Source organism: Antechinus flavipes, chromosome 2, assembly GCF_016432865.1.
Source record: "Antechinus flavipes isolate AdamAnt ecotype Samford, QLD, Australia chromosome 2, AdamAnt_v2, whole genome shotgun sequence".
Taxonomy (NCBI): Eukaryota; Metazoa; Chordata; class Mammalia; order Dasyuromorphia; family Dasyuridae; genus Antechinus; species Antechinus flavipes.
Window position 1 is genome coordinate 169,914,614 of NC_067399.1, and position 12,197 is coordinate 169,926,810.

At 34.1% G+C, this 12,197-nt stretch overlaps 1 protein-coding gene across 2 annotated transcripts in view; it reads right to left on the reverse strand.

The window, feature by feature from the left end:
• The window catches only part of SNAP25 (synaptosome associated protein 25), an 84,615-nt gene that overhangs the window by 14,973 nt on the left and 57,445 nt on the right, over nucleotides 1-12,197 (reverse strand). For both annotated transcript variants that reach the window (XM_051975920.1, XM_051975919.1), the window contains exons 2-4: nucleotides 8,061-8,194; nucleotides 6,031-6,072; nucleotides 297-345 (exon numbers count right to left, since the gene is read on the reverse strand). In XM_051975920.1, coding sequence (XP_051831880.1) covers nucleotides 297-345; nucleotides 6,031-6,072; nucleotides 8,061-8,132 — 163 coding nt within the window. In that variant the 5' untranslated portion in view covers nucleotides 8,133-8,194. The remainder of the gene's footprint in view (nucleotides 1-296; nucleotides 346-6,030; nucleotides 6,073-8,060; nucleotides 8,195-12,197) is intronic.

Here is a 12,197-nt window from a genome sequence, read left to right on the forward strand (position 1 = left end):
TTGTATTAAAATATTAGTTATGATTTTAGCTAATATGTTAAAAAATGCTACAGCTTCACTGAATATTTCTCACTAATATAGTAGTCAATCAAATATTAAGAAGATCACAATATATGTTTGTTTTAACCAGGCTATGCAACAGAATAAAGAAGGCAAGACAATGAAGGAGCTAGAGTACTCCAAGGCACTCAAATATATAAATTTAAATCTTGATAATTAAACTGACTATATGTAGAAATAATAAATATGTTTCACTGAAGGAATAAATCACGTTTACTGAAGAAAAATTAACTTACCTCCTTGTTCATCCAACATAACCAAAGTCCTGATACCAGCATCTTTACTCTACATTCCAACAATGCAAGGTACATTGAAAAAGAGAGAGAAAAGAGAAATTAATAAGGGAACAATTAGCCCTACACATGGAAATAGAGTGGGACAAAAGAAAAACAGAGAAAATGTGGCAAAACATTAAGGGACTCAGGGAAGATCCCAGAAAAATAGATACCATATGAATTGTATAAAAAATTCACTGTAAATTTTTTCTTGGTAATGAAGAATAGAAAAAGCTCTTGCTAAATGAGAAACAAGTATTCTTTTCAAGTGCAATTAAAGTCTTGCATAGTAATCAGGTAGGAGAAAAAATTTGTATACCAACTTTAGAATAATCCTTTCTTTTAAAAAATTTCTTCTGTGTAACTACATTTCAATCAAAGAAACTAAATAATATAATTTCTTGGAAAGGGGAGAAATAAGCAAGGATGCCAGCTACCCTTCTTCTTAAAGATTGTCAAATCTCAAGACTCTAGCTATTTTCTATCAGAATGGTTTATTCTTCTAGATAATTAACAATGAAAAAAGGAATGACTTAAAAGAATTTTGGGGGGATGAACTGGATCAAGGAAGACACTAGGATAATTTTTAGTAGTCATAGACCCTTCATAATCATATTTTGAATATATCTTTAAAGGATGTATTTTTAATAAAGAGATTTGAATAGGGGTTAATATCAGATCATTTATTTTCCCTCAGAAATTAAAAAAAAAACTTCAATAAGGTTATGTCTATTTATGTTTTAGAAAACAATGGTTTATGGAAAGAGTGAATGAGAAATATTATACCTTACCCATAGCCAAGCCACACTTTTTGTGTAGTTGATGTTTGTGTTGACTGGTATGTAAGTATGAAATATCAAATAATTAGGTGGTGGCTAGGCTTTGGCCGACATAACTCAGGACTGAACTATATTGCTTTGAATATTTCATTTTCATATTCATTTCCTTCTAGGTTCTTGTCCAATCAAAAGTCTGTGAGCCTTATCATAAAATGAGGATACAGTACTTGTACTATTTACCCCTCCAGGATTATTGTGATTAATGTATAGCTGAAACATGATGGATCCTCATTAACAGGATGTTTCCAATGTTCACCTAAAAATTTGCTATGAGTTTTTATATTCTATATTTATCTTCCTTGTCTTTTGGGATTTCTGCATATGAGAGAAGAGTCAGGAAACTGGGATTCTCACTGTGATGTTGGACATCACATTAAACTCTGACTCCTAAAGTCTTGACCTGTTCCAAGATGTTGTTGCTTGTTTTTATGATTACATAATCTCTTCCCTTTTCAACTCCACTTGATGAGAATTTAATAATTTTCTTTATTTCAGTTTTCCTCATAGCTGAAAATCCATCATCCCCAGATATCCTGATCATCTTGCAATATCTTTCTTATTAGGGAAGAAATGTGTGCTACTTTCCTCCATCTTCAGTTGTCTATGCTAAGAGTAGAAACAGCTAGGATCATATTATAAAGAGCTGGCTCAAAAAGTAATTTGAAAATTCTATGAACTCAAACTTAGACATAAGAGAAAAACTGTGTTATGAAAGTTTCTACTATATTTATATTAGAGTTCTTGGATGCTATTGCAAGAACCTATAGTGAAAAGTTATTAGTCTTTGGTTCTAGTTTTTCCTGCAATTTTCTGTCTGTGTAGTCTTAGGCAATCACCAAACACTGGGCTTGGTCACCTTCTGTTCCCCACTCCCATTTATCAAATGGAAATAGTAATGCTTTCCTTATTGGGTCATAGAGTTTTTGGATAAAACAAAGATCAAATGAGAGCAGGAATGGAACAAATATAAAATGTGAATTCAGAAAGTACTGACTTAAAAAGCAAATATAGAGGGTATCTTGGTATACTTCAATGCACTGATTTTGGCTCCTTCTTAGCCTCAATTCTCTTTTAATGATTCAAGACTTTGTTTTCCTTACCATACCCCAAAAAGTGCAATAGAAATCTCTTTCAATTTAATTTTTTTGAAAAGAGGGGAGAGAGTAGACAATGAGGAAGAGGAAAAGAAGAAGAAATAATACAGGAAGGGAGAAAGCATGAAAAGTATTACAGAAATCTATTACTTGCTGTCTGGAGAAAATAATTTTGTCGTTCAATTGTGTCTGATTCTTTGTGACCCTATTTTTTTTGTTTTAGCAAAGACACTAGAGAGGCTTGCCATTTCCTTATCTAACTCCTTTTACAAATAAGGAAATTAAAGCGAACATTGTTAAATGACTTGGTTGGCTAGTGTCTGAGGCCATATTTGAACACCAGTTTTCGTGACTCTAATACTCTATTCACCATATCATCTAGCTGCCCTCTCTCATCCCGCCCTTGCCTCAGAAGAATTCTAATAGTTACGATTGGGAGAGAATGACTTTGGTGGGAGAGAGTGACTTTAGTTTCTTGCTTTTTTCACTCTTTGGCTTCCTTTTGTTGTCTTCTAGGGAAGGGATTTTATTTAAAGCAGAGATATGGCGATAGGAGACTGCCCTTTGGAAGGTGAACTGGGAACACATACTTATGATTCACAAAATGATTTGCAAAAAGTTTTGGTTCATCTTTTGTCTACCCAGAATATTTTGCCTAGAGTCTAGGGTCTAGAGCCTAGAGTCTAGGAAATTCTAATGATCCAAGAGCTCACCTGACTGCCTTGCCTCCAGATGCCAAAATATCTTGGATTTGAAAAGAATGACTTTCGCTATATATTTCCATTCTTTATGTTTGATGTCAAATAGACATAATTTCAGATTGGTGGATACCCTTTTACATGCAGACATTGGTAAAATAACTGGGAACACAACAAAATTCCAAAAAGCTCTCGATCACTGCTCTCTATAGTGGGGGTGATTGCTATAGTGGGGTTCAGTTAAAATAGCTCCTATAGAATTCCATGTAGCTTTGCTTATGATCTGGCTTTCAAGTGGCTTTCAAGCAGGTCAATATTGTACATCTGTTTTTGACAATCAGCAATGCCCAATTTCACAGGTCTCCTAAAATCCCTTACCATACAAGACCTGTTCTGATTATAGAGTTGGAAGGAAGTAGTATTTAATTTTTAACTTTCTGTCCCCCATTACACATTCAATGTGTCTGGCTCATCTTGATTTTAGTCATACAGGATTTTTGTGTAGTTCTTGAAACACTGAAATTGAAACAGACCATTATTCTCTAGAATAGATTGGTAACTGCACATTACTTGCAAAATTCATATAGTCTTACGCTAGTTAAAGTGCTATTCTTCATAGTCAGAGATTTTCAAAAGTTTAGTAATGTTTCCTGTCTTTGAAACTACATCAAAATGAGAAATCATTTCAATTTCAGTTACATAAAATTACATTGATCCTTTGACTTCATGAGCAAAATAATAATGCTTCAATACTCAGGAGTTCTTAATTTTCAATGCATGTAATATCTAATATATTAATAGAATTAATAACTTCTTAAAGCCAAAGACTGATTTTTGTCTTCATGTCTCCTGGGTCCACACAGCTTTGGATGAAACAGACATTTAATACACATTGGTTGAATTGTATTAAATTGATAAACATCATGTCTTCATAGATTGGAGATAGATGGAAACCCAGAGACGATTTATTCTAACCCCTCTTTTATGGATAAAACTGAGGTTTTCTTCTGAGTTCATGGAGGTCTGGGGACTTGTCCAAGATATGACATGTAAGAAGTATTAGAAGAAGGATTTGAAGCCAGATCTTCTGACTGTGGAGCTAGTAAAAACAACACTGGATCTTGTGGCTAATTTTTTAATGATCATTTTCTTTCTAAATGAAAAGTAGAGCAATGTTTTCATAGGGATTGATATGGAAATGAAAGGTATTTAACCCAAACCACAAATTAACTATTCAGGAAACAAGTATGAATAGCTCTACTGTTAAGAAAGTCATGTCCATAATTTAAAAATGTACAAAAGATTATTAACTTCTTCCTGTTGATTATATCAAACAGGGCACCTTCCAAATTGAAATATGTCTTTATGCTTGATCAAAAAGCACACCAAGAGAAATAAATGTTGAATTAAAGAATTTCATTTCAATTTAGCTTATGGAATTTTTCCAGACAAAATCAGTTTATATAGTTATTTATTCCAGATTAAGTGGTACTTCTAGCAGTTTGTGAAGACTTGAGGAAGTGTCAACAGCCCAAAGGCAAAGAAAGGCAATAGTTCAGAATTATTTTCATGATGTACTTTCTGTCCTTTTCTTCATTCTTTTTTCTAATCTTGAAAAGCTGCATAAACCCAAGTGCCCACTGGTGAGTTAGGCAATGACTGCATTTAGATATTATGAAAATTTAATTCATGTGGCTATAACAGAAGGGACAATAAAAGATGAGTTTGAAATCTGTGACCTACGGGAAGTGTATCAAGTAAACACAAAATAATGAAATCACTTTATTTCTGAATTCTCCAAGGCACTAATTTTACAGATCAATTTTGTAAAAAGTTTTATATATATATATGTATATGACATTGTTAGTGATATTGAGTCCAATCATGAATGGTTTTATAAGAATCTGTTTGAGGGGAATGAGTCAGAATCACACATCTAAGTGCCTTCCTCTGGTTGACATATTTAAAATAGGTGTCTTTTGGTTATGGTTCTAAAACATTACCAAACTAAAGTAGATTTCCTATTCTAGTTTTTATGATATTATTTCAAAAAGTATTTTGATAAATGCTTTAAATATTTGATTTCCTTCGACATCTATGTAAATTATTTTATGAATTTAAAAATATTGTTTGGAGAAGGAGCCATTATCTTTAGCAGACTGCTGAAAGAGACCAAGAAAGATTAAGATCCCTGCTTTAAGTTAAATATGTATGCATATTTTAGTGGAGAACACAAAACGCTAATTTCCTGTCTTCCTCTTTTTGTTCTATCTCCATCTTGTGCCTTTTGCAGTGTTGGGCTTGTAGGGATTCATTGATTGCTTTTATCCTAAACTATAGTCTTAAATTGCCATTTTAAAAATAAACTGCTTTTCAAGTACCTCCCCCACCTTGCTGGCTTCATACAAACCTTATGGTTGCCATCCTTCTTTCCCTTCCTGTGTTATTTCAAATTGAGCATTGGCTCAGAAGTAAAAAGCAAAGCCTTCTGCAAAGCTCTGTATTGCTGACTCATTTTGCCATCTTGATAGAGGCCTAAGATGAAGTATTTTAAACTAGGTGCTAAGAATTTTGAAATATCAGAAACTTCAACCGAGTAAAGGGATGTCATTGTTATTAAAATTTGGATAAACTACAAAATACAGCAATATGCCTGCAGGACTACAACTGTAGTAGCAAGTCCAAGTGCAGAGATATATGACTGAATATTAATATAAAAAAACTATAAGGGTTTTTGTAACCTTCTGGCTATTAGATTCATTTCAGTTTAAACAATGACATTCTGCCTTTATAAATTATTATAAAAACTTCAGTTTGCCATAATGACCTTCTATGCTTGCTATCTTAGAAGGTGTTACTTATGAGAGAAATTTATTTGACACAGAGGCTTGCATATTGATGTGGAAAATTGATGTAAATACAGTATCTCTTTCAATTTGTGCAGCCTATAAGGTAAGCTATGTTTTCCTGTATTGGTGGTTAAAGGATATAAGGTCAGGGAATATAGTAAATAAAAGTAATAGGAAAATATGGCTCTCCATTTTAAAAGATAATCACTCCTTACCTCTTCAACAAGCTGTAGCATACGGCGGGTGCTTTCCAGAGACTGAAAAGAGAAATATAAACATTTTAGTCAAACTCACAATATTTCAGCCTCAGGTGATGTCAGAATTTATACAAATCATAGACATTTTAAAAAAGAAACACAACTTTACCCCAAAATGAAATATTTTCCCCTCTTTCCTTAGTTCTTACATCATTTAATAAACCTGTCTCAGTGTCCATGAAGATACTTATGTATGGATTGCCATCCAGCCCCATCTTTTTCCATGTCTTTTTTTTACAACCAGGATGACTTTTAGGCCAGTGGCACATGGCAAGGAATTTATGAAATGGCTTAATCTCCACTGCCTCAAAAACAAACAATAATAAAGAACCCCAAATAAAACAAAACAAAAAAAGGAATTTGGGAAATGGATCCCTCAAATACAAACACAAATATATGCATTATATAAAAATGATGTATATGTACATATATATATATACTTACATATATAATATGTTTTATATATATACTTACATATATAATATAAAAAAATTAATTGTACTACCATTTTCCATATAAATAGGATGCAGAGAATTGCAGAAATGAAAATAGATACCTACTCTCACTTATGATCTTTTTCCATCCACCAACCAGGCCCACTGTAGCTAGGTAGAAACTGACAGGATCTGAGGTTTCCCAATATTATGCTTTCCTCCCATATAATACATTCTTCGGTGCTGGTTGTGGTTAGAGGACTTTTTTTAAAAAAGGAAACAATCTTATATGTCTTCATTGGTTTAGATATTCTAAGCCAACTCTTTCTTGGTATATTCTAGTGGCTACTTATCTGTGGGCTGCAGATCCCAGTTGAAGTTGGTGTAAGGAATTTGGAAAAGGTTAAGGGGACTGGGAGTCAACCAAGACAACCTTCTGGAAGAACAACAAATGCCCTATACATGTATATGTGTATGTATGTACATTTTATATATATACATATATATAAAATCATTCTTCAAATGTATATACTCAGTGCTCAAATTAATACTCAATAATCAAATACAATTTAAATATAAAATATTAATATTTTCAAATATATATAAATGCAATTAGCAAAATACAAAATCATTGAAGAATATTACTGAATTCATAATAGCCTACTATTATATTTATTTCCAATCAATAAATACTTAGAATTTAACTATTTTAAAGAGGGAAGATCCAAGAAAAATTTGAAGTTGAAGTGAGTTTCTCATACTGAAAGAGGCTGCAAACTTCCCCTCCCCCTCTCTTCCTCTCTAATGAAAAAACCAACAACCTTTAAAATTGTGACACTTTCTACTGAAACAGTTTCTTTTCTTTCAATCTCTCTTTGCTATCAGGCTTACCAAATTATAAGGTTCTCCAGGGCAATTAAATTATAGCTTGTCTCCTTAAGATCTAAATGAAAGCAATCCTGATATCAAAGGCAAAAATCATCTGAAAAAAGATAATTACTATACATGATGGATGAAAAGTCTCATCCATACACAGAGAAGTAATTTGGCATCTTTGTCTAGGGGATATTGGATTCTGGACAATTAAACATCATCTTTCATGATTTAGGATGAATGCTATCTAGGGTTTTATGAGAGTCCTAGAAATCCTACTACAAATCCTTAGAGCCAAAATCTTATGGACATCTTACAATAAAAACCAAAAGGAACATATTCTAAATAAATGGCATAGAGGAAAAGCTATCTCTGCATGTGTATAATATTAAGAGGGGAAAGACTACTATTAATAAGCCTTTATTGAATTAGAGTGGCTGTGAAATTTATCCACAGTTATGTTCTTTCTTTAGTACCTTTAATTTTTGCAGCATATTATATAATATGTTTGGGCTAAGCCATCCCCCTATTACTGGCCATGTTTTATAGGCAATTCAATGAGGTCCTCAGAAGTCTTTTGACTTATAATATGTAAAACCAAATTAACCTTTACTCTCTAATTGAGAGTCCCTGCAAACTCCCATGGCCTCCCAACCTCCCAGGTCCTCCCCTCATGGTCACCTCATCTGCCAGCTGGTCAGCCCGTCGCTGCATCTCTTCCAGCTCATTACGCATATCCGCGTCTTCTGCCATGGTCACGGTGGTGTGGTGGTGGGGGCTGGACTTTTAGAATGCAAAGTCTTTGGCCAAGAGTCCTGCAAGGAATCAAATAAGAATAGAAATTCTCAGGAGTTCGGAGGGAGACTTGCTGTTCTCTGCATCTATATTTTTGGACGTCAATATCTAAAAGCCACCTGCAATAACCACATATCAAGCTCTTGTTGGTCTGTGTGCTCAGACGTTCTTCAAGGCCAAAAATGTTCTATTTGTAGGCTCTTAGTCATTCTCTTGAATAGCAACATGGGTATATTTTGGCTACTTTTACAATACTGAATTCTGTTTTCAGAGGTACAGACGTCAATTAGGATTAAGCTTACTCCGGGTTGAGAAAGACAAAATAAATACCATGGGGATGATGTGCCATGTGAATATGTTGTAGACTGACTTTTAGAGACAAAAGCTTTCAGTGGAGAGAGGCTTTTGGCTCCCAGTTTTTATCAGAAAGTGACAGCAGGTTTTGTACTAGTGAATGTTCACTGTTCCAACGGGAAGAACAGATTCTGGGAGAAGAGGGGAAAGGCAGTGGAATTCCAAATTAATACATCATGAAAGAGTGTTTAAAACAACCAGGACATGGGCCATTGATGGAAGTACCAAAAAAAAAGAATAGGAAGCAGAAAAGTAGGAAGATGAGAAGAGATTCCATTTCCCTTACCAAAGGGAACTTCTTAGATCCTACTAATTCCTTTAAGACATTAAAAAAGCTACTACTTAAGCATGAAGCAGCTTAGTGCTTTGAATCTTTAGAACCAAAAAAAGAAAGGATGTCATTTCTTGACATGTTTATGGATTGAAATAGCTTTCAGACTACAAGAAGGATGAATTCAACCTCTTAAAACTATATTTAGGGAAAAAAAAAACTTGAAGTATAATCCCTTATTCAGGAATATATCTGTGAAATTGAAAAGGATGAGTCAGGAAAAATTTCCTAGAAGAGAACTTTTGTGGGGTCATATTTCCCATGATGGTATCCTATGGTCCTTGCCCTATAGAAACATAAGATAAAGAAGATAGGAACTAAACTTATATGGAAGTCCTGGAAAGTTGCCATTAGAATTTGAGGTCTTTGAATGTCAAGGACTGTATTTTTGCCTTTCTTTTTATCTTCAGTAATTAGCCAGGTACTTGACATATAGTAAGGGTTTAATATATGCTTTCATATATATATATATAATCTTCATATATATAAAACATATTACATAGATAGTAGCATGTTAATGTTTTATATATGTAACAAAATGTTTTATATTTATATATTATAATAAATAAATGTTTTATATATATGCATATATATATATATATAATATTAACATATACTAATATCTGTGTAGGCCAGCACCTTTTTTAAACTATAGTGTTACAGAATTAGTTAGCACTCTAAGAAGCCAAGTGAGGTGTCCAGGATTACATAAGAGAAAGACTATACAGGACTTACTATTATGTTTCTTTTTATTCAGGGAAAAATATGCATGGAGGATGCTGAATTTATGGCAGACACCCTGAAAGGACCTCAAGCTTGAAATTCTACTTCAGTATCTCACTTTAATTTTTTTCCTTCTTTGTGTATCATCTATTGTGCTTTCCCTCTCTCTTCTTCTCTCTCCCTCCCTCCCTCCCTCCCTCCCCCCTCTTCTCCTTCTCTCTCCCTCTCTCTCCTTCCCTTCTCCCTTTCTTTCCCTTCCTCTCCCTCCTTCTCTCTCTCTCCCTCTTTCTCTTCCTCTCTTCCCCCCTCTCTCTCCCTCTCCTCCTCTCTTCCTTCCCTTTCCCTCTCTCTTCCTTCCTCTCCCTCCTTCTCCCTCTTCCTTTCTCTCCCTCCCCACCTCTTTCCCTCTCCCTCCTCTGTTTTCTGTCTCAAGGTCTCAGTAAGCTCGATTTTTTTTTCAGCAAATAGGGAAACTAAAGACAAGAGCTATTAAGTTAGCTGGCTAAGATTAGTGCCTAGAAAAGTGAACTCAGGAGTTTTGTCCTAATTTATCTTCTTCCTGAAACTAAGGCAACATTTCTCTAAATCAATTTAAGATTTACTCTGATATTATTTGCCCCTTTAAATTAACTCCATGTAAATGAAAAATTTCAGAAAGAATTAAGAAGTGAAATACAAACAATTCACATGTTAAATTCATCTCTGAATGAATTGAGAATTTCTTAATTTCTGAACACAATAAATCACAATATTATTCTTGGAAAAGGAGTCATCTATAAAGTTTTATGAAAGACAAACAGTTATAATGATCCAAACGATCAGAGATGAAAAGAGGAGCTGATCAACCTGTATTATATTTATCCTAAAGAAATAAACTTCTGAATATAGCATTAGATACCATAACTGAGTTCATTTTCTGTCACACTTAGGGTTAAGCTCACCCTACTATTTGAGGAAAATTACATTTGATATTTTCCCCATTTTACAGAATAAAAACCCGAGGAAGGGGGGCTTGATGCATAAAGAGAATCAAAAATGAATTGTGAGAGAGCTAAAAGCAAAACAAAACAAAACAAAAACCTACCAAAAAAATACCCCCAATTGCAGAAATCAGAGTGAATTTGGTTATAATTATAATAATATTTTCAGCCATTCTATAAAATCCATAAAAATAAAGACCAGACTTAAATAATTTATAATATTAAAAAATCCTAACCTTTTATATAATTTGCAGGGTTGTATGTGTGTATATGTGTGTTGGGGGGGGGTCATCATCTGGTTTCTTATTTTCAGGATAGAGTTATTACTATTGATTCAGAATGGGGTCAATCCAATATTTGTTAATTAAATTTGACTTAATTAAGACTAAGTATAATGAATGTTGCTAATGGCAAAACTACCATTTTCTGACACGTTCTCTTCCTTTCTTATCCTGTGCCTTTGTTTTTGTTGGTCTCAGTTCCTGCTATCTACAACACCATTCTCATAGTCAGTTATTACTCAGATCTCAACCCAAATGCCACCTCTTTCATGTACTCTTTCATGATTCTCCTGACTGGCAGAGATTATTCCCTCTTTTGAATTGCTTTTTATTTCATTTTTTGGTTAAAGTTAGAAAGAAACAGATATTATCTAGCCCAACCTCATTATTTTATTTTCATTTTTCTAATTTTAAATTGATTTTTTTCACATCATAGTCTTTTCCCTGAATGTATTCACACCCTCCTACAGTTAAGCATAACCCACTAACTAAGCAACCAAGTTTAATATCTGCTCCATGTTTCACCAAAATATCTACCGAGGCCCCTCCTCTGAATTTCCATAGCCCCTTGACATTTATCATATTATCTTGTTTTACAGTTGCATGTATACAGGTCTTGCCCTCCTCCCCAGAGTATACACTTCCTAAGGAGAGAGACAGTGGCTTATTTTTTTTTCTCTCCTAGTGACTTTCCCAGGGCAGATTCTTAATGAATAGCTATTGAATTGAATTGGGGAGTACAACCCACCCCCAAGGAACATGAAATCAAGAAGCCTAAAAGGTGCCAGGTACCCACTGAGGACTTTTGCTGATCTGAGTTAAAAAGAAATGTGAGAGTTCTTTCATGACACATATACCCCTATCCAACTTCTTTACTTTGTATTGTTATAAACAAAACTTTGTATTGTTATAAATGTAAAGGCTATATTACAGTAAAATCTATTGATGCTTCCTCTGACTAACACAATTTATTGGAGAGCTGAGATATATGCTTCTTGAGCACCTGTAGTATTACAGCTTTGTCCCATTGTACCAGTTTGATTAGTTGATAGATATGCATGGGTGCACCTTAGAATGCAAAGCAGCAGTTGCTATTTCCTTAACACTTTTCTCCCATGATTGCCAGTGTGAAAAGTGTCTGACCCTCTTTGCCTGCAGATCAGGGGATGATTATTCCTGGATCTTGGCTAACCTTGAAATGTAAAGTTCAAGGAGAGAGAGAGAGAGAGAGAGAGAGAGAGAGAAGAGAGAGAGAGAGAGAGAGAGAGACAGACAGACAGAGACAGACAGAGACACAGACAGAGAGAAAGAGACAGACAGACAGAGAGAGACAGAGACAGAGAGACACACAGAG